Below are 22,778 nucleotides of genomic sequence, written 5' to 3'. Positions count from 1 at the left end.
GAAGGTTGCAGGTTCACTTCTCAGCTGGCAGTGGAGGCAATTTGACACCATTCTGTGTGGAGTTTGTACAGTATGTTCTCCCCGTGTTGTGTGGGTTTACTCCCAGCACTCCGGTTTCCTCCCACAGTCCAAAAACATACAGAGGTTGATTGGAGACTTGGGGACTGAGTGTGTGTGTGAATGGTTGTATGTACTTGTGCGCCCTTCCTTCTGTTCAAGGTTTCCCCCGCCTCTCGCCCAAGAAACTCAAAAGTACTAGTATTATTATTTTCAAACTACCCTTTTTCATACATTAAAGACAAATTTGTGTGGATATTATTTTTTTATGAGCATTTTAACTTCTGATTATAAATAAACACACTAATGCTCGGTTTAATACACTAATGGCGATGCTTTGGAAACAACCATTACTTACTTACTTTGAAAAAGAAATAGGCCTTTAAAATAAAAATAAAATAGTAGGTTTATACTTTAAGATTTTAAGGAAGCCTGATAACATGTCCAGGGTGTTCCCGCATTTTTACAATAAAGCCGGTTATATTGCTATTAGCCAGATTATTCCAAAGTGTCTTTCTGCTTTTTATTAAAAATAATCATAATTTGGACTCTCAAATTACATAGGACTAATATTGTTCACAAAAACAAATGTTTTCCCAGCACAGCCATGAATATTTTAGTGTGACCAAACAGTCCTCTTTTAAGAATTTCACCTTTAAGAATTTCACTTTTAGGAATTTCACTGAATTTCATTCAGTTAAAAAAAAAATCACATTTCTGCAAAAAAAAAAACTAAAATAACAAGTACATTCATTCTTATTGCTTATTTTGTGTTTAAAATAAAATATTTTTAATTGACCTTGTTTCATGGAATCCAAGAAGAAGTTTGTCAAACCATCTGTCACAATACTTCAGATTTAACTCTTTATAAACAATGCTAAAGTATAGATGCATTCTCTTGGTTTAATCTAATTGTCATGCTTTTATATAAATCTTTAGAGATTTAGATTTGATTCACTTCCTTTCATGATCATTTCAAATTTTAAAGTTAAATAAAAACATAAATACTCACTGTTAAATACTAATGGCAAAAACTTGAAATATAAATAGGATATTATACATTTTGTGTGTATACTTAAAGAAGTTCCTCTTCAGGGAGTCTTGTGGGGGAGTTGTTTTCAGTTTAGTACATAAACAAGTGAAGGACAAAAGAGTGGTCCATCCTCAAAATGTCAACATATGACCGGTGACGACAGTGTGTTCTGTTCCGTTCTGTTAATATACCACTAGGTCAACCTTTCTAGGTAAAGCAGTTGTTTTTCAACCGGTTTCTGGGTATTCAAAAGAACAGAAATGTTGCTTTAATTTAATGTTGTCAGTATTGAATTAAACATCACTTGTTTTTTCTAGCTGTGAAGTATTTATTGTCACCACCAAAGCCATGCTATTACTAAAACACTTTTAAACAGGAACGTTTTCACAGCACCGCATTACAAATTGTCCTAGTAATCGGGGAGAACTCCCTCTGTAACGATCCGCTTGTTTTCCTAAACAAACATCTGTACAACCGTCACAATAACACTTAACTCCAACTCTGCTGCATTCCCAGAAAACGCTCTGTGCCACGTCAACTCAGCATTTCTGCAACATGTTGTAATTCAAGTTGGCACACGACTGAGTTATGTGATGACTTTTCAGCATTTTCACATGACCTACATGTTCATTCTACCTGAACATTCCTCTTTTCTAAAGACTATTCTGGTTAATTACTAGTAAAACAAAAAAGAGGTATTTCTAACACAACAAAGAAAGTGAACATGTTTGTTTTTCCTTTTTATATGAAACAACAGAGTTGAACAAAAATATACATCATATCCTTATATATACAAACAAATAATCAAAATGTACATGATGTGATTTGGAAACCCAAGTTTAGTATTTTCAATTTAAAGATCGGATCACTAAATGTTTTTACGTGAATTCTTTAAAGTTCAACTAATGCGTTGATTCAAGTGTGTCTGAAATAGATGTTGGACTCTATTGTATCATCAGTATGTGTCTGTTTGTACAAAACTCTCTTTTCATTGAAAATGTGTTTAAGCCCCGCCCACTGAAAACATTTTTTTTCTGGAGATGAAATCGTGTTTATCATAACCACACCCACTCTGCTGCGATTGGTCAAGCATCACGGTTTGTCACCGCGTGTCATCAATACTGGAAGTCTCCATCTCCAAGGGACTCATTGTATAAACAAAGCAGGGTGTGATTCAAGCTGGCTGGAGGAGGAATGAAGCCATTATTACATCATAATGGACTCAGACATAAGTAAGTAATACGTTCAAAACATGGTCATGATGAGAGACTTACTGCATCTTGGAAAGGAAGACTTCAACATTTGAAACATGAGAGAAATTTGGGTTTTGACATTAGTTGCTCTTTAAACATATTTATATGTCCATGAAGACGACTTTTAGTTCTGATTCGACTCGATCATGGGGCAACAAAACCACTCTTTCTGAGAAGCCAACGCTGGCTTCCATGAGGTCCATTTTATTTTTAAGAGGTTCTGCATCCATTGTTAGTCCATCTGCACTCAGCATGGATGCCAAACTCTTGTCTTGTGTAACTAGACTGCTGCTGAAGGATCCGTACAGATCCATGTTGATGCACAGTCCTCCTGACAGCATCTCTCTTTTGTACTGATCCAAACGCATGATGACGTCCTGCAGAGAAGCACTGCTGCTGTTCACCCAGGGGGGAAACAAGGTGGCGCTGGAGATCTGTGACGGCAGGGACTGGTAATGGTGCAGCTCCAGTTGCCAGGAAAACCTGGGGAAACACAGCAGAAGGAGGTGTGATGGGAGTGACGGATACAACATGGTTGTGATGAAGTGCTACAACTAAAGTGGGTTCGTAAGGGTTCAACATTTCAACATTTTGCTATGCTAGGATCACAAACTAAATATAAATATATTTCATTTAAATTTGAAAGACACTAAGGAACACACAATCATGAAATTAAATAAAATGCATTCATGCTTTTTGCACATATTTATTCATAAGATATTTCAAAATGTAAACATTTCTGTTCCTAGCATGGCATAAGAAAATTAATAAAAAAACGATGTAAAAAAAATTTGTTAAACCACTTTTACAATCATATTTTTAAATCAAAAAAGTGTAAAGGATTGGAGTAAATTCTTATTTATTTGATGAACTACGCTCTTAGAGAAGAAATAGAAAATTGATCTTGATAAATAAATATTAAATATAGTAACTGTTAATGCAGTCTTCTATTTAAAAAAGTGCTTCATTTATTGCAGATTAATATAAAATATAATGTTCTTTATTAACTAAAATGGTTGAGAAGCTTTGGAAAGATACCACACTCCAATGGTACTAAAATTGTACTTTTTACACAATTTTCTTTTATAAAAATGCATTTTAGGTGGGAGTTAATGTGTAAGTAAATATAGTTCATAGAAATGTTTAAACATCAACTTGAAGAAAAGGGTAATTTAATCTGAATAAAATTACTATATTAAAAAAAACGAACAATAATTTATTACCATTTCTTGGAACGTTCACTCCTTTATCCACTTTTTGGCACCAAAGATCATTCATATGGAAACGTTTTCTTTCTTAAGCTAAATGTTTTATTATATATTAGAGAGGTTTGTTTGCAAACTATTGGGCCTCATGCTGGAAAAAAAAAATCTATATAACATCCTTTATTACAAAATGTTTTAGCATTTTTCTCCTCCTGCCGTTATTAATATTCCCACCAGGATTCAATGAAAAGCAGCAGCTTTATGAGTCCAGAACTCACCGTGCAGAAACATGTTGTAAAACACTGCTGGACGCTTGTCGGAGAACATGCTGTAGGATTTTTATTACTTGCTCCCCAATCCAACCAACATCTTCCTGCACGTCGGGCAGCCACTCCAAAAGCCTTCAGGGGCGAAAGAGAGAGTTTAAAGTTTGGACCACTTTGTTTTTTCATCTTCATCTCTTCTAACTTGCACTTCTGTTTTCTTGCAGAATGGATTATTTGGCTCATCAAAAATAATTTTTAAGAATTTAAAGGTGTATTCATGAAATACAGACGCAGTTTGGAACAATTTATTTTGGTGGATGGTTTATTTATTTGGCTGTCTCCTAATACAAAACTCTGCAGCGACAATTCTGACCAGCTCAAGTAGAAGAACTCACATTTCTCCGATCCTTAAAACTCTTCACTGGCTTCCAGTTTCTTTCAGGATCAACTTTAAAATTCTGGTTCTTACTTTCAGATCTATTCATTGTCAGCCTCCTCCTTACATCAGTGATCTTCAAGAAACATCTTAAGACCTTTTTATTTGTGCAGGCATTTCCCTAATTTTCTGGAGCTGATTTGTTTGTATCTAGACTTAGACTTAGACTTAGACTGCACTTTATTGATCCCTTTGAGATGACACTCTCAGGGAAATTTCTGCCAAAATTAAAAGTATCCATAGGATATATAAGGCACGCTATCCCTTAGTGGGAAAAGTTAAAAAAAAAGTTAAAAAAGTAGAGATAAACTAAATAAAAAGGGTAAAGAAAGAGTTAGGGACCGGGAGCTACTGGAGAGGCAGCCGTTTCTCACAGCGCCAGAGGTGTTATGTATCTATGTTGTGTTGGCCTTTTAAATTTGTATGCATTTTAACTTTGTATTGCTTTTAATTGTTCTAAAGTGCTTTGTGACCCTGGTCTGAAAAAGGTGATTTTACAATTAATAATGACTTACCTGAGAGTCAAGGACATGGCTGACTCCACAGGAAGAGTGTAGGGGAGCATCAAGACTGAGGCCAGTCTGACGGGGAGCAGGTTGCTAAGCGACTGTAGCAGACTACTTCTTTCCACACTAGCCTCAATCAGAGCTGTCGACAGAAACAGAGACACTTCTATCTCACCACATGTTTATCTTTGTTGACTGAGATTTGGATGCGAGGCTTATTGTCACAGATGTACATCCGTCGTATTCTTACTCACCTTTGTGCAAATGAACAGGAAGTCGTTCAGTGATTTCATCCTCAGCTGGGTTTTGTGAAGGAAGCAATGGTGATCCTTGGTTCTCCTGAAGTGGCTTCACCACCTCCTCTGTGCTTCTCCTCGGAACATCCAAAGGATCTTTTCCTTCTCCGACACAGAACAGAGGTTGATCTTTGAGCGGCCCATCCAAATTCAGCAGACCTGAATCAAACAGCAAATTGTATATTATTCTCATTTAGTCTTGGTATTACTTGGAATCGAGTATGGAAGTATATCAGTCATATAAGAATATTGAATGGTTGAATTTATAATGTTAAAATGTTGAATTTAAAAAAAAGTTCAAGCATTTCACTTTTTTTCTGAACAATTTAATTCAATAATTTCTACATAAAAATGTTGAATTTTTAGTTAATTAAGAAATTCATTTTTAAATCGAATTTAAAAGTTTGAGATTAAAAGTCAATTTATACAAAATATCAGACTCTATGTTTAAAAATAATAAACATTCATTTACTTAAACAAATTTCTCAATTCAATTATTAAATAATAACAAATTGGACCTTTCATTATAAAATAATTGGATCCAAATGTAAAAAACAAACAAATTTTAACGTTTTAGCGTTCAATTCAACCATTTAATATTCTGATGGCACTGATATACTTCCATACACTTCCTGGTAACCATCTTTTGTCCGGCTTTCTCACAAAAAGAATTGATCCCCAATTCAAATGAAATGTTTGAAATTCAGAGAAATCCATGACTCCTTTCTAAACTCTGTTAAACCCATTTCTGTTTTAGGTTTTCTTTTCCTTTGTCTTTCTTTCTTGGAACATCATATTTAACTATATTGTAGCAAAACCCCTTGTCTCTGTTCACACAGTTACAAACAGGTGCTTTATTTGAACAGCGTATCAAACTTACACATCACAGAACTTTTCTACAAAGTGCCTTAAATAGTCTCGGCTGATTGGTACAATACTGTACTTCATTCTATCAACAGCTGTGATTGGTTGGCTGGGCGGCAAAGCATTATGGAGGCTGTTCAGGTCAAAGTTACTGAGAGGGTTTTGAGAGGGATGGCAATGTTGAGTTTGCAAGTTTAAATAATTGTTGTTAATTAAAAGTGAAAAATTTAGAGGTCAAAAATTTGCGGATTTCAAATATTGCGTTTTTTTAAAAAAAAAAGTAACCCTGCAATAAACGAGGGACCACTGTACCAGAAAAAAAAGAGGGAATAAAACGAATCTGTTACACGTGTAGCTATAGGGGCCTCTGCTGGCCCATCAGTTAATATATTCCTAGATGTGAGTGGAAAAAAGGAAATTGTTTGCACAATATTGTAAAAACGAGGCTTATTATCAGGTTGTTATCATGAAGCGTGACTCCTTATCTTAACATGCGTGTACTGATGATAAGGCTTGTTCGTATCCTCACCGTTTCTCCTCAGAAAGTGCAGAGCGTCATTGTAACCCTGTTTACACATGGCTGTCAGAACCTGCAGGAACAGCAAACATCTTAGGTCACTGGAGGTTATTTAATCGATCGATTCCGGCTTCGTAGATAATCAACCCACCAGAGGATCGGGAGGGAAAAGAGCCTTGGAAACTCTGTAGAGGTTGCTGAGAGTGAACTGTATGCTGGTGTTGGTGAAACGAAGCTCGTGTATGTTGGTCGATGTGTCTCTTGGGCAGATGTCGCTCTCGCCGCAAAAGGGGGAAACAGTGATGGTGTTTTTTAACTCATACTGAGGCAAATTGTCCGAGATCCCTCCATCCACATATCGCTGAATGATGAACAAAAACAACATGTTATGAAGAGTTCATGTACATATAACAAATATGTCATAGAAATAATTCAATAAGGTTTTTGCCACAAATACTAGAATGACTTAAGTAACAAAAACTCATACCAAACTTTATCTTTTTAAATGTGTCTTTCAATTTACTAGTTAATTCCATTAAAAAATAATTCTTATTGGATGTTTACAACCAATGTGATGTGATCATAAATGATTGAGATAAGGTAGCATCTTCTTTTATAATTAAAGGATCTAAAGGTAAAAGACAACAAAAAAAACTTTGCAACCATGACAACAAGTGCTACCGATACACAATATCAGCGTTCATTAAGTAGTAAAAGCAAGTTGGCTCTTTGCTTCTTAAACTTTGGCCAAGAGGAAGGGAGGGTCTGTTGTTGTTGCTCAATGTTTATTTGAACAAAACCTTTGTGTTAAACATGCGACTCGTCATGTGACGGAAAGCATGTTGTGGAGGAAAGGTGGGTTCCAAGAGGGGGTGGCACGTTGAAAACGATTGAAAGGAAACCGCAGAAGACATTAGGGTTCATTGAACTACATTGTTTAAGGTATACTCAAACCAATAATGATTAAACTGTTATTCACAGAATCAAGTTAATGAAAATTAAACATTGATCCGAGGAGAAATGGTAAAGTAAACATTTGGATTTATTTACCACTCCTTGCAGACGTGGTGGAATAAAGCCACAATACACAGGGATGTAGGCGCTGCACACACAAGCCTGAGGAAGGGAGACACACAAAAACGCACAACATTGGCAAATGTGTTGTTTAACTTGCAGATAACACAAAAGAATCGAACATTGATAAGGTGTTATTATGTTTACTTAGGGGACAAGAACCAAGGTTTGTGAGGTTATACAAGACCATTGGTGGACAATTACATTTTATACAGTGACTATTGTGAGAGGTCATCAAGTATAAATGGAATACGTTAAAAAGAAAAGAAAAAATCTGAAAAAATCCAATTAAATCAAGCTAATTATGGTAAATTTGTATTTATTATTGATTGTATTTTTTAAAACTTTCACTTAAAAATCTGATACAATAGCAATTTTTTTTCCAAATATACATATACTTTTTATATTTACTTACATTTTTTAGGGTTAATAAATACTGACAACAGCAGAGGACACTAGTCCTAAAACAAAAACCCTATTAGATGATATTGTTTAAGTAATGAATAATGGAAAATAAAATTGTTTCTACATATTATTTTAGGGAAACATAAATACAGACACTTTGCCCAGAGCTTTGTTAGAGAAGGTATAGAATAGAATAGAATAGAAAATGTTTATTCATCCCCAGAGGGGAAACACGCTTTTACAACAGCACAGTTGAAAAAAAATAAAGTGCAAGGAAAAAAGAAATAATAAAAGAGATAATAAAAAAAAAAAATGAAACGATCTTAAAAATATACAAATTATTTACAATATTAGACATTTAACACTATTAACAAAATAAAATAGAATAAAATAAAATAAAAATAAAATAAAAGTATAAGGTTAAGGTTAGGCAAAGTAACTACCCGTTTTAGTTAAACTTGCCATTTTACTTACTGCACAGTTCTCATGTACCATATACAAAAGGAGATAAAACATGTTACATACCTGTACCAACTCTTCCTTGTTCTTGAAGTGTGACACCAAGACATTTTCCCCGTCCATCACTCTGGTCAGAGAGATCCCTAGCCTCCCTGACGCCCGCTCGTGACAGTCGGCTGGCAGGGTCTGTTGCAACATAAGTCGGACTATCTTCATCAGGTTGAAGGACGGATGCAACGGGCCAAGAAAACGCTTTCTGGCCTCTTTGGCAACATTGATAATACCGGCACCAGTCTGGCCTGGAAAAAGAAAAATGGAAGCAGTCAAGAATACATTTACTTAATTTTTTAGTGATCGAGTTGAATAAAAGAACACAACTCTACATTTTATTTGGTGTAGACATGTTAAGTGTTAATGTTGAATGATTTAAATTATTTTATTATAGTCAATAAAAAGCAGATACAAACATCACCCAAATCCAACTTTAAATATAATAAAATATTTTGCATTGTGTTCTAATAAGATATTTGAAACAAGAAAGTGATCAAGGATGGACATTAATGATTTTATTTGAGTCTGAATCGTACTCAAACAAGGTATTTAATTTTTTTCACTTTGAAAAAGTATCATACCCAGACACACATCTGTGACCAGAGCAGTAGCAGCAAGAGCTCCAGCGGACGCTCCATAGATGTTTCTGGCGTTGTGAACCAGAAAAGGAGCTTGTTGAAGGAGGCAGCTGGCGACGCCGACGTGGTAGATTCCCAAGAAGCCGCATCCGGCGAACGAGATGTTCCAGTCCAAAGGAAACATTTCTGAACCAAAACTAAAACTTTACAAATCGTTTAAAATAATGAAAATAAGTTCGTACATGACGATCATGTGCAGCCGGTAATGTTTTAGCCTCTCGACTAACTCGAAGTGCTGAGAGATACGTCTTGTTCCCACAATTTGATGTCGCGAGACAAGGACCTGTTGACAAAAAGACGATATTCTCTCATTCGAAACAACGTGGGAAAGAGCTGCTGCTTGTTTTTATTTTGACACCTGCGTCATAGAAGGCGGGACCGTGTTCCACCAATTAGAAACCACGCCGTACACACCGGATACAATTGTGACCAATCAGAGAACGAGCCGCCGGCACACCAGCACTCAGCCCTTTATTTAGAACAACGTGTAACTTTAGAGCCGGCAATTCGATTTTAATTTTTTTTTTTAAATTAAAAAACATATACCTATGCAGAATACATTAGACGTGGTGTAAAAGTATTTTTGTTAGATTTTGATTTGTGAAAAATGTATTTTAATCGTTAAAATAATAATAGTAATAATAATTCCACCACACTGAGGTCAAATCCATGATATGGAAAATGTAATGATAAAGATGAATTCACAGTTATTAGTGTTCAAATACTAATGAAAAACTAAGGAATGTGCGAACATGCAATTGAAATCCGAAAACAACAACGTCACCACAACAAAACCACAACATTCCAGAGGGATTCTGTCATAGGGCAGTTTGTGACCCGGAGCAGCCACACACGAGAGCGTAAACACCTAGAAATCAATTAGGATGTCCTTTACAAAGTTTATTTGTACTGTGGGGATTTTGTGTTCCAGTGAACCGACCCCTCCCCAGTCTCGTACGTGGTGATGGGAAATGAAGGACAGACACATGGATGAGTTTAAAAACGACTGTGTATATTATCATTAGTCAATGTATTGCTTTTAAAATGATACATGTGATATATGCCATTTATGCTGGTTTTCTTCTTACAGAATATTGTTTTGAATAAATGTAAAATAATTATAATTTCAATATTGTACTTATTTTATCATGACGTACTACAAAAATAAATTCAAGGACTGTTATTGTTGTTTTGTTGTTGTTTAATAATCATTATTGATTTTTTTTTGTTGTTGCAGAGAATCAGCTGTAATTTGTAATCCAGAGCATAAATACTGGCCTGATTTGAGCTGGACAGCATTATCCGAGTGACCCAGTTTGAACACTGTGTGACAATTTCTTTTGACTTGTTAACAGTCTCCAGAGGAATCAATAAAGTTTTATCTATCTATCTATCTATCTATCTATCTATCTATCTATCTATCTATCTATCTATCTATCTATCTATCTATCTATCTATCTATCTATCTATCTGTCTATCTGTCTATCTGTCTATCTGTCTATCTGTCTATCTGTCTATCTGTCTATCTGTCTATCTATCTATCTGTCTGTCTGTCTGTCTGTCTGTCTGTCTGTCTGTCTGTCATATTATATAAATATATTATTATGATATATATAATATATATATTCAGCACTAATACATTTTCTTTCCAGAATACGTCCAAAAATGATGCATGCATTTTAAAAAGTCATTTTTTTCAAAGCTTAAAAATAAGGGTTATGTATTAGCAAGAGTTGTATAAAAAAGATTGAACTATTGCAACAGCAACATAAGACAGAAACAAACCAAAAAAATGAAATAAATAAAGATAAATTAAGTCCAAAAGTAAAGTTAAAATGCTAAATAAAAAAATAATTACGTGTGCAAAACGATCTGTTCGCACACTATTTGGGTGTAATTATTATCAAATTAATGTCTAAATTAACATCCAAACAATGTAATGTTATTCTCTTGGTATTATAGGCTAAGACAATAACATAATAAATTGAAGTAGACAGCGCCATCAAACGGCATCCCATGTTATTACAGTCAGTTTATACAGACCCGCCTCTGAACAAAACTTTGGCGGTGCTTTTCCTTCAGCGCTTGTTTTAATCACAAATGCAAACCGCAAGGGCGGAGCTCTATGGCCTTCCTGTCTCATCATAACGACATCTCGCTTCCGCTGTAAGACTAACGACAAAACGAGCTACTCTTCGTGACGTTTACAAATGTTGTGATTTAACCGGATGGAGGTTCAAAAATAAGGAAGCGTTCATGAGCATTTTAGTCAGACAACTATGCCGCCAGTTTTAAGGAAGTTTGAAAGAAATAGGCACTTCTAGACCAGAAGCTTTCACGTGTGTTTGCTTCATGGAGAGAAACGCCGAGGATGATCCAGAAGACGAAGACGAAGAGAAAAATGATATTAAAACGAAAGATGGATCTGAAAAGAGGGAGGAGAAAATGAAACAAAACAATGGAGAATCAGGCTTCTCTTCGGAATTTTTGGACGATATTTCGGTTGCATTTCAGAAGGACAATATCAGTTTGGGGGCAGAAGCCAACATCAAGCAGGATGAAGATGATGATGAAGGGAGAGATGTCCCTGTATCTCCCATGGACACCTGCGATCCTTCAACAACGAGCCTTGATGCAAACTTCTCTTCATCCTCGTCCTCTTCTCCTCTTGGGCCTCCTTCCAAGGACCTCTCCTCTGTGCTGACCGGGACCAGCCTGGTCCTCGATGTGTATCAGGGAGGCTCAGGTGCCCTGACTCAGATCTGGACTTGTGTTCCGGAGGATCTGAAGGGCATCAGGAACATTAGACTTGGCTCTGAGGATAAACCAGGATTGGAAAGTGCTTTGTCTGTCCTTCCCAGTCTAACAAATCTAACATCCGTGTCCATCCGAGGTGATAACAAACAAACGTATTGTGTTATGAAATCAGAGCCTCATTGTAAGTGTTTTCTGTTCCTCCTAATCTGGTTTTCCTCCTAATAGGAAACTGTTTCCACGACTCCCAGGGTGACCCCCTGCCCGGCCTGTTGACCACCCTGCCATCATCCTTCTCTCGTCTTGCTCTTCTGGTGCACCTGGATCTCTCTTTTAACCAGCTTTCCTCCCTGCCTCCATGTTTGCTCAGTCTCCATTTGCTCTCCATTTTGCTCCTCTGCTGCAACCGCCTTTCAGTTTTGCCCCCCGATATTGACAAGTTGTCCAACCTCACCTATCTGTCAGTCATGGGGAACCGACTAGTCTCTCTCCCTCCTCGTCTGGGGGAGTTAAAAGCTTTAAAGACACTGTGTGTCTCAAACAATCATCTCCGGGACCTTCCTGATGAAATCTGCCACCTAGGAGATCTGACCAAACTGGACTTGTCCAACAACAATCTGAAGCAGCTTCCAGAGAGCATGGGTAAGGTGTGAGGTCTATTATTTAAAAATAAAATTTGACTAACCGTCACGGTGCTGTCAGGTTCTCTTTTATCACTCAGGGATCTGATCATCAGCAGCAATGATCTTCGCCAAGTACCCCAGTGTCTGACTGAACTACCTCTTCTAAAAATTGACACACTTGACAATCCTTTAGGAAAACCACCAACACCTCCTCCTCTCCCTCCTGCAACAGGTACATTTTGTTATACAAAGCAATTTAAGTTTCACTTTTAAATGATTCATTTCCTTTCTTCACAGTGGAGGTAGAAACAAAAATTCCAGAGCTGCACGTTAGATTTGATGAGCACAGGTATGCCTTCTTTTGTCATTTTTACCACCTTTTTGTAAAGATTTTCACAATAAAACGTCACATTACCTGGAAGACTGTATTGTTTCTGTTCAGATGATATAGATCAGGGTCCCTGTAGGCATCATTTTCACTGCCTTTATATATTAAAAAAAACAATTAAAATAGCATGAAAGGGACATTTTTTTATAGAGAGATTGTGCTTTATTTATGTCTGTAGTTTGCTAGGACAATACAATATTATAACACCGAAATAATTCTGCTTAAACTCTTTAAGAGCCCTTTCTTGCTTTTATATGTACTGTTGTATAAGTAATCTTTAAAATTAATATAACATTTAAATGGATAATTTCAAATGGAATTTATGTTAAATTAAATAATACACACTTATTGTATTGCATAATGACTGTTTTTTTGCATCTTATTTTCAATATTAAAATATATGCTACTTTTTACCTTAATAATTAGAAGAAGCTGTTCTTGCCAATAACACCAAAACACTTCTGCTAGATGCTATACCAGTATGGCTAATTTGCTATTACTACTAGCAATATTTCAAATGCAAAAAAATATAAATAAATAAAATAAAATATTGGATAAAAAAGATAAAGATGTTATTAAAAATGATTGACCTATTGGAAATTCCTTGCTGTACTTTTTTCTTTTTCATTTTTATATAAAAGTAAACACTATTTCTGCTTCCCCCTTTAGTTTTAGTGTCACCCAGGAAGGGTGCCATGTTTTTCTCCCTGGAGGCTCAGAGCTACTGTTCCCGCCTGGATGCCTACAGAAAACAACCTTTCTCCAGTGGGTTGTAAAAAGGCCGCACAGAACGTTGGTTCGACTTGAAGAGCACGAAGTTCTACTGAGTCGCCCACTAGAACTTAGACCACATGGAATCACATTTCTGAAAGTAAGAGAGGAACTTTATCTACACATTTATAAACACACCAATGTGACGTAAGAACAAGAATAAGCAATAGGGAAAGAAAAATACTGAATGAATGAAAAGTGCGTGTCTTAGTGCAGGCGTCCCCAACTTTTGGAACACTTTAATGTTTTCATGATTTCCTGGGATACTTTAATTGTATTAATATAAAATCTCAAGCACAACGCTTAATCGGCAGGAGTCCTGAGATAGTTTTTTCTGCCAAAAAATGGTCCCAGGTAGATTTTACACATTTATTTTTTGAGTGAACTTGACTAATTCAATTGTCTTGATGTCAAGAGTCACTGGCTATTTTTATTGCAGATAAAATGTTTTTTTTTAACCCCCACAAAAACCCTTTCAGCTTGATATTCTAATTCTCATGATTCCAAAATAGACGGAACAGAAATGAAATGAACAAGTTTGGTAACCAACGCGTCACAGACTGGTAACCATCCGAGGGTTGGGAATGACTGCTTTAGCGAGTCATCTATTTTCTAACTGAAAAGTTTTAAAATTGTAGTTTTAAGGTTTTTATCCCTAGTTTTTGTTGTACAATGAACATAGAACTGATAATACTGACCTCCAGAATTTTATTATTTCTAATAGTATTAATGTTGTAGTGGAACTCTTGTTAGATAAGGTACAAATAGTCAAATATTTTATACAATTTAACATTTAATTGACTCTCTTTCAGACGACATTTATAGTGAATGAGCAATTTTAATATGCGTGCCTGACCTTTTTATTATCATTTTCAATAGTGTTGTTGTGTTTTTCTTGCTCACTGTGATTTATGAAACCCATCAGCCGGTGCAAGTGTGTGTGTCACACTGTCGTGTGAAAAAAAGGGACGTTGTTGTTCGGCGGTTCGATGGCCACTCGTGGAGCACTCTCCCAACTCTTCTGAAAAGAGGAAGTGCAGGTCACAGTAGCCATCCTGGAGGTCGTCCCGCCAGGGTAAAGTACAAAGGCAAATAAGCTTGTGTATATATTTTTGGTCCCACTTTACTTTTCATTTAATGTAGCTGGCCTGCTGCTCAGTGAGCCAGTTCTCCTGGTTCATCGCTGTGTCTCTGCCAGTGAAGGACATTTGCTATTTGACGGCAGAAAAAACCCTTCTGGTGTCTTCCCTTCACACTGGAATCAAGCTTCATTTCTCCCCGAAATCAACGTTTGAAAACCGACAAATAACTCTACAGGTGGGCAATATTTCCATCAATGTGTCTGGTATCAGTAATAGTTGTGGATTAAGTGGGAATTTTATCTTTGTAGGTGGTGGATGTGCCCGTGGCTGAGGTTCAGGCGCTCTGTAATGACCCCAACACCAGCGTCAGCCCCCTGCTTTGCCTTTCCCAGTCGTCCAGTGTTGACTTCCTGCGACCAGTCAAAGTTCAGTTGCCCTTACCACCTGGAGTCACAGGTAAACTGAGGTCCCAGATGTTAGCACAATGATGCACGGCTAGGAGTCTATATTGGCAAGAATCTGGTTTCACAATACAGGGGCAACAATACGATATGCTGTGATACTATAGGAACAAGGATATATTTGTAGTATTGTTGCGTACGCTCTGCTCCCCGTCTCTGGAACTCACTGCCACCTGAACTGAGAAACATCTATTACACTTTTTAGATCACATCTTAAAACGCACTTATTTAAATCTGTTTATTGCACCTAATCACTTTTTAATTATGTTTTTAATGTGTCTTTATGTTTTAATCACGTTTTTATGCTTGCTGTTCGGGTTTTATGAATTTAAAAAGTACAATGATTCAAAATGTTTTCTTTTATACACTCTGTTTTTGAGATATAAACCATAAAAGGTCTATGATAAAAATAAAATATGATTCGAAAGCGAAAAAAAATGAAAAAATGAAAGAAAAAAGAAAAATATATGTCTAACGGTCAATATAGTTCTGTTGAATTTCAATAGTGTTTATGTGTACCAATATTATTGCATCCTTATGCACAACTCACCTGCGTGATCTAATGAGTGAGTTGGTGAAAGTGTGCCAGAATGCAAAAGACCTTCTTTGAGTATAAACAAATGTCAACTTTGGTCTTGAAATTGAGCAAATGCACACATTTAAATAAGTGTGTAAGAATATATCAATAATATATCAATAATAATATTAATATTCAACACGCACAATTTTCCCTTTTTTTTAGATTTACTTTTTATTTCTTTTAAATCTAACTTTGTTTTTTTGTCATAGTTTTTTATGTTTTATATTTCAATACAGTGTCTTTTATATAAAACTGATGTTGTTTCAATTGTACAATTAACATTCAGATATTCACATATGGTGTACATTTTTGTGTGGCAATTAAACTTATGGCCACTAGATGGCAGCACTCACCACTTCTTCTGCATCCATAGGAAAAAATAAATCCTGCAATACACTGATGAAGACTGAGGACTAGAGGATACAGTGGAATCCAGCAGCTTTTAAAGCTGATGTAAAGTTTATCTTATATTAGACATATTCTGGTTTCAAAACAAATGAAAGCAGTTACGAGTTCGTCAAGAGTCATGTGGTCTGTAAATTCTGTAACACCAGAGTTAAGTACTCGACAGTACTACAAATATATCCTTGTTCCTACACTATCACAACATATAGTATCATTGTCCCTGTATCATGATGCGTATCATATCGCTTATCCTATTGCAAATACAAATACTACATTTTACGCACTCGCTTGTATTGATCAGAAAACCCTCTCAATATTGATAGATATTGTTCTTCCAGGCCACACAGTTGAGAGATCTCGTTTACACGTGCTTCATGGTGACCCGGCTGCCCAGACCTGGACAGATATCACTTCATCTGTTTCACTCACTCTCGACTATCTGCATGCCTTTTTCTTCATCACAAACTTCTCCTGGTGAGACGAGTTGAAGCCCGATTTATTCACCGAAGGTTTGACGTTTGTTACTTCTTGGCAGGTACTGGTTGTGGTACACCACCACGACCAATGTCTGCGGGGTGGTCAGAAAAATATACCAGAAGTTGAAACAGTTTAGAGTTCAGTTCTTTGTCCAGCAGCGGAGAAGTGACCCATTTCAAGTCCTCGTGCAGTGTTTACCATCCAACAAGGTATTTGTCAGCGTTTTTCTTGATTTTTCTAAATGAAGCTAAATGTGATCAAAACATTTTTGATACACGATGGCTTTCTCTGCTCAGGTGGAAACTAGACTCCAGTCGCTCTCCAGACAATATGATGGACCCCATCCCTCCGATTTCTGTGACCTGCTGGAGGGAGAGCAGTTCTTTGCTGGCTTTGAAAAGGGCTTAAACATCAGCTCAGGTCTAAAGTCCTCTTGAAGGCTTAACTCTTTTCCAAGTCATATGCTTTTCTGTTGCATAATAATATATTTCAGTGACTTACAAGAATGTTTTTTTCTTTTTTTGGAGCAGACCGACCTGACTGCGCTGAGGGGAGACTCAGCTTTGTGTTCTACTCCAGTATGGGTAACGTCAAAGAGGTTTGCATCTCTCCAGTGGAAGGTGTGAGGGTTCCTGTGAGGGGACAAGTAAGATGATTTTTGGATTACACTAAATAAAATGCATACTACGTTTCAATAATACACCCTTAATAAACCACTAAACCTCAATACATCCTGTATATATATGTTCCACTTTTGGTCATATTATACTATTTGATAACGATTATAGAAGATCAGGCCAAAGGATAGGAAGTAGGTGATGAAGAGGAGTGCCACCAGGGCTCTGTCCTAGGGCCCCTTCTTTTTACTTTTTGGTTGCATCTCATATCCTAATTAATCTTATTTGGTGTATTCCACCGTTGAATAATTCAATATGCAAAGGTATCCAGTTGTATTCAAAGCGGATGTAACTTTTTGTTACACACATTTTCTTATGAAATATGTCATTTCAAATGATATACCACTCTATATTTCACCAACAATTCCCACTTCAGCCACAAACTCCGTATAGATTACTTCTCATAATTACAGCAGCCAGCACAATTAATGAAGTATGCAATTCAGTTATATATTACAGTCTAAAAACACAAAACTGAACTCCAATAGTTTCTTCTATGTTTTACTGGTAAGCGTAGGGTTAGGAAAAAAAACGTACATCAAATTCCATCAACATCAGTTTTACTCTTATGTAATTATATTTCTATCACTGTTGCAATCCGTCATCTCTGTACCTTATCCTATGATAAAAACTCATACCTTTAAAGGTCACTATATAAACATAAATGGCTCTACAGAATTTCTCTTGTAAGGCGAACTTTAAAATCACACATTTTCTCTAAAATTTACTGCAAGACGCATGATTAGCTCGATACTCTTCTGGTGGCTCTATTAATTCAACATTTTATATCTAATTTAAAAGGCTTTGAATTAAAAAAAATATTGAATTTAGAAACTTTATCTTTGAAATATTGAAATTAGTATATCAAACTCTATGTTAAAAAATAAATTCATGTTGAAAATATTAACCTTTTTTCAATTATTAAAAAAAACGAACAAATTCAACCTTTTTTTTCAAAATGCAAATGATTCAAATGAATCAAAAGTAAAATCCGCCCTTCAATATACAATATTCTTGGCCTGGACATTTTTAATGTATCTGTACATGATGTCCTGAACCTAAGCCCTTAAAGGTTAGGTCTCAGAGGCGTGTTATCTCAGCCGATACTGCAGACAGTTTTTTCTGCTATGTTTGACCCTCTTTCCTTTGATGACTGCCTTAACATGGACACTTTGATTCACTGTGTTGAAATACTGGATCAAGTGGCACCTGTTGAATCGAAATTGAAAATTCAGAAAAAACGGAGCCCTTGGACAAACGAAAATCTCCTGATTCTGGAACTGCCAGAACTGATTACATCAGGTTACTAGTAGCAGCAAATAAGAAAAACCCCAAAGTGTTGTTTGACACGATCAACTCTGTCTCCTGCTCCTCAAATCACGCCTGTCTTCTGTGAAGCTGACAGCAATTAATTGTTGAGATTTTTCATTAAAATTAAATTGATCAAAGAGAAAATCTCAACCCGTCTCCACCTCATGGTCATACTTCAGTACTGAGTGTCCAGTGACATCATGATGTCGGCTGATTCGAGTAAATCCACTGTTCTGGTTCCCTTGGATCTGTCCTTAGCCTTTGACACAGTTGATCACCAGATCCTGCTGAAAGACTGAGGGATGAAGTGGGACTGTCTGGGTCTGTGTTACAATGGTTCTCATCTTACCTTTCTGGGCGCAGTTTCAGTGCATCTGCCAATCAAATGAGTGAATCGGCGGATCTGTTGTGTGGAGTCCCTCAAGGTTCTGTTCTGGGTCCTTTATTATTTTTGCTGTACTTGATTCCCCTGGATAAAATAATTCAGAGATTTCCTGATGTTTCTTATCACATTTTTGCTGATGACATCCAGCTCTACTGCTCATTTCGTGCACCTTAGCCCCAGAAGCTAAACAGCTTACCGTATTTTCCGCACTATTAGGTGCACCGGATTATAAGGCGCACCTACAATGAATGGCCTATTCTAGAACTGTTTTAGAAATGGGGCGCACAAGATTATAAGGCGCAGTTGATTCAGAACTCTGCAGCGAGAATTCTGACCCGCTCAAGTAGAAGAACTCACATTTCCCTGATCCTTAAATCTCTTCACTGGCTGCCAGTTTCTTTCAGGATCATATTCTGGTTCTTACTTTCAGATCTATTCATAGTCAGGCTCCTCCGTACATCAGCGATATGATCCAGCCTTACACCCCAGCTCGGGCTCTGAGGTCTGTGGATCAGAATCTACTGATGGTTCCTGAACACGGCTCAGGACCAGAGGAGAGAAATCCTTCCAGGCTGTTGCTCCTAAGCTTTGGAACGATCTTCCTCTCCCTCTACGCTTGATGGATCTACTGACTCTTCAAGAAAAATCTCAAGACATTTTTATTAGTGCAGGCTTTTCCTTGATTCTCTGAGACTACTGTGTTTGTCTCGGTGTTGTCTTGACCTTTTTAAGTATATATTTTATTGGGTATTGTTTTGATTGTTAAAGCGCTTTGTGACCCTGGTTTAAAAAAGCACTCTACAAATATAAATTACTTACTTACAAATTATAGAATTGAGTCGATTAAAAAAAACGGATTCAACCTTTTAATATGCAAATTATTGAATTAAATTATTTAAAACAAAATTAATTATAATTTTAGTAAAATATAATGAATTATAGGAATAAACAATGCATGGCTCAAATGTTTTTTTCAGTATTTAAACTGACTCACTGACTGGATGTTTGTTTCTTGAAGGAATCCAAACCTTGTGTCCAAAAAATATTATAAAACAAGTGTTAAAATTGACAACAATTATGAATGAACGTTGATGTTGAACGCACAGGATATGCATGCTGTTGCAGGTGTCTTTTTACAGAGGAGAAATCCCTGAAAACTTGCCGGATGAAATATCCAGGAAGCGCAAAGGACATGACGAACAGTGGCTAGCAACTTTACCACTCACACTACCAGTTAGTAAATGTTTTTTTTTTACTCTTAATGTGAAGTTTCCCCCGCCTCTTTCTTTTTTCTTGGTTTAAAGAAAGATGACATATTTTAAAACATTCTAATTCACCTGTCGTTCTCCCTGTCAGGCTCTGAACTCTGAGAACAAATACATAATGGAAGAGTACCAGCATCCACTGAACATCGGGGACCCTGAGAGCGGCTTCCTGACGGAAACCAACCTTCTCGCCATCTCTCTGCAGATCGGAATGGACTGGCGTGCTATAGGACTCAATCTTGGCTTGAGCTACCAGGAGCTGGAACGTATCCACTTCAAACACAAGTAATGTTCACACAGCAATAACTGAAACACTGGTGATTGCTCCTGATGATAAGATTCCAGGGTCGAGTCAGTACTTGGGTGACTTAGGTCAGTCTGTCAAACTGAGCCTGAGAAACCTGGGTGTTGTATTTGATAAAGACATGTCTCTTGTTCGACACTGTAGAAAACTGACCAGAAACTGTTTCCTTCAACTGAGAAAAATCTCTAAATTTAGGAAAATGTTGTCGGAACATGATCTGGAGCTTATAATCCACAGTGATGATACTATTTTGATTCAGTCTCTCTTATGACCCCACCCTTGAGAAGAGAAACTCTCTATGTTAATGCAGAGTGAACAAAACAATTTTATAAAGGTTTTTTTTTCTCCTTAAAACTACATAATTACATTTAAATAGAATTTGAGAAAAGGTAAACTTAATTTTTTTTAAATTGTGGGCAAAGATCTCTCAGTTATGAACATGTATATCTAGAGAATAAAAGTAAATTAATAATTAATCATTTAATATGCATGTTAATAGAAATTACATTATGCTTATTTCCTAATTGTTTATCAAGCAAGTCTAATTTCTTTGATTGGTAAAAATAAATATGGTATTTATTCACTAAAAATCATTGTTTCTCAATCTTGTTCTGAATAACAAGGTCCAACATCCAAAAAATAACATTAATTTTGAATAAGTTTTCTTTTTGAAAATATTAAAATTTTGTTATTCAATTATAAATAACACATTCAATACACAAATCTTGAATTCAATGACTCAATAAACCAAGTTTAATGTTACATTTAAAAATTCTATAGTCTATAGCACTGATATACTTTCATAAACGACGCTACTGAGATGATAAAATATGTTGGAGTCAACAGGAAAAACCAGAGTGGGAGAAATAGTGGAGAGTTTTGATTGTTTTAATCTGCACTGTCAACCATTGCTCAGCCATCTGGGACACTGCAGGAGATTATACATTCTGATGCGCCCCCCCCTCCCTCGGACAGCTCTTTATGTCTCTCATGACACATCCTGGAGGCGGCCAGCAGCCTCACGATCAAACAAGAGAGTGTTGTGATACATGTTAAAGTGGTCAATTGCTGCATTTAGAAAAATAAAAAACACATAAGTGATGATTTCACTTTTCTCTTTTCTTCTGAAGGGACCTGGGAGAGATGGTGCTGGACATGCTGTTCCTCTGGGCCCGCCGACAGGAAAACACCGGTCCTGGCGCCGTCAAGAAGCTGGTGGAAGCCATGATAAAAAGTGATCGACGAGACATTGCAGATGAGATCGAAGACGTGGTCAATCTGGGAAGACAAAAATACAACGAGTCCATAAAGAGAGTCGGCCTTGAGGGTGAGACGCAGCAGTAGCATTTATCAACTGTGAGCTCAGTCCGTCAACTTCACATCCTGCTGTCCAAGAACTGATGTTTCATGTGGTTGGATCACTATAATGTCTGACCGTCCTCATATCGACCTCCCGGAAAATGTTTACACGACAGGACGGTTTTTGTCTTTTATAAATCTTGAGGTACGAACAAAACTGGAATATCGATGGAATCAAGGCATTCTTTTCATGTAAATTAATTTTTTTTAATAATGTTTAATATATTTTAAGCTTGTCTGTCTTTCTTTGGCAAACTAAGAACCGTCTTTTGTGCATTTTCACATATGACGGATGACGTTGAATGAAACAAAAAATTGGTTTATAATTACTATATTACAATTATTATGAATCTAAAACACTTGAATTGTTCTTGCTGGTCATTGTTTGTTATGAGTCAAGGAATGATGATACATTAATGTTTATCCAATGGTAGTTTTTCACAACTGATACACACACGCACACACACACACACACACGCACTATTATTATCTACTGATGTTTTCTTAAAGGGATGGTTTACCCAAAGTTCAAATTTCACTTATTTTCTACTCACCCTCATGTCGAAGTTTAATCACATTCCAGGAAAACGTGAATTTAAAGTCTTAGTGGAATAAAAATAAGCTTTTATTTTCAGAAGCTCTAAAAATCCATAAGCACAAGAGCTGTGTGTGTTTCAAAGGAGTCTAATTTGATCAAATCGGTTATAAAACATTTTTAAAAAGACGCATTCGGAGAACACTCTCATTCACTGGCCTCCACTCGTCCTTGTCATCCTTGATGCTTGTGCTGCATTTTGCTATTTCAGTACTCAAGGTCATCAGGTAGCGATGTGACGCCATGATGACGTAGAACACTCGCCACCCTTTTTACGCTCT

General features: G+C 36.5%; 2 protein-coding genes across 3 annotated transcripts; one reads left to right on the top strand and one right to left on the bottom strand.

The window, feature by feature from the left end:
* Positions 1–1,813: 1,813 nt before the first annotated feature.
* On the bottom strand, positions 1,814–9,337 carry pnpla2 (patatin-like phospholipase domain containing 2). Its single transcript, XM_087796931.1, has 9 exons — positions 9,004–9,337; positions 8,438–8,670; positions 7,484–7,549; positions 6,585–6,794; positions 6,446–6,506; positions 5,011–5,211; positions 4,766–4,898; positions 3,827–3,949; positions 1,814–2,826 (listed from the first exon to the last, which is right to left on the bottom strand). The coding sequence occupies exons 1-9, from the start codon at positions 9,182–9,184 to the stop codon at positions 2,445–2,447; spliced, it is 1,590 nt and encodes a 529-aa protein (XP_087653057.1). The 5' UTR covers positions 9,185–9,337; the 3' UTR covers positions 1,814–2,444.
* A 2,003-nt stretch (positions 9,338–11,340) lies between these two features.
* pidd1 (p53-induced death domain protein 1) lies at positions 11,341–22,253 on the top strand. 2 transcript variants are annotated; one of them, XM_087797050.1, is made up of 15 exons: positions 11,341–11,953; positions 12,043–12,456; positions 12,517–12,669; positions 12,735–12,786; positions 13,495–13,696; positions 14,522–14,671; positions 14,740–14,913; positions 14,987–15,134; positions 16,463–16,598; positions 16,660–16,810; positions 16,898–17,021; positions 17,132–17,247; positions 20,100–20,207; positions 20,331–20,524; positions 21,674–22,253. In XM_087797050.1, the coding sequence occupies exons 1-15, from the start codon at positions 11,413–11,415 to the stop codon at positions 21,885–21,887; spliced, it is 2,877 nt and encodes a 958-aa protein (XP_087653176.1). In that variant the 5' UTR covers positions 11,341–11,412; the 3' UTR covers positions 21,888–22,253. The 2 variants fall into 2 exon arrangements, 1 of the variants encoding a protein (XP_087653176.1); XR_015712091.1 differs by lacking the exon at positions 21,674–22,253 and having other exon boundaries at positions 20,081–20,207; positions 20,331–20,461.
* Positions 22,254–22,778: the final 525 nt, after the last annotated feature.

The sequence above is a fragment of the Callionymus lyra genome, chromosome 8 (assembly GCF_982586985.1).
Source record: "Callionymus lyra chromosome 8, fCalLyr1.hap1.1, whole genome shotgun sequence".
In the NCBI taxonomy this organism is placed as follows: Eukaryota; Metazoa; Chordata; class Actinopteri; order Syngnathiformes; family Callionymidae; genus Callionymus; species Callionymus lyra.
The sequence above is the reverse complement of the archived record's forward strand: the minus strand, read 5'-3'. Positions and strand labels throughout refer to the sequence as shown.

What these genes read in the sequence shown, in the direction of transcription:
- pnpla2 (XM_087796931.1), bottom strand. Translation starts at nt 9,184, where the DNA reads ATGTTTCCTTTGGACTGGAACATCTCGTTCGCCGGATGCGGCTTCTTG. An exon ending in GCCATGTCCTTGACTCTCAG is followed by an intron (nt 3,950 to 4,765) that starts GTAAGTCATTAT and finishes TCGCCCCTGAAG; the next exon opens with GCTTTTGGAGTGGCTGCCCG. An exon ending in TTACAACATGTTTCTGCACG is followed by an intron (nt 2,827 to 3,826) that starts GTGAGTTCTGGA and finishes GTGTTTCCCCAG; the next exon opens with GTTTTCCTGGCAACTGGAGC.
- pidd1 (XM_087797050.1), top strand. Translation starts at nt 11,413, where the DNA reads ATGGAGAGAAACGCCGAGGATGATCCAGAAGACGAAGACGAAGAGAAA. An exon ending in AACATCCGTGTCCATCCGAG is followed by an intron (nt 11,954 to 12,042) that starts GTGATAACAAAC and finishes TCCTCCTAATAG; the next exon opens with GAAACTGTTTCCACGACTCC. An exon ending in ACCGACAAATAACTCTACAG is followed by an intron (nt 14,914 to 14,986) that starts GTGGGCAATATT and finishes TTATCTTTGTAG; the next exon opens with GTGGTGGATGTGCCCGTGGC.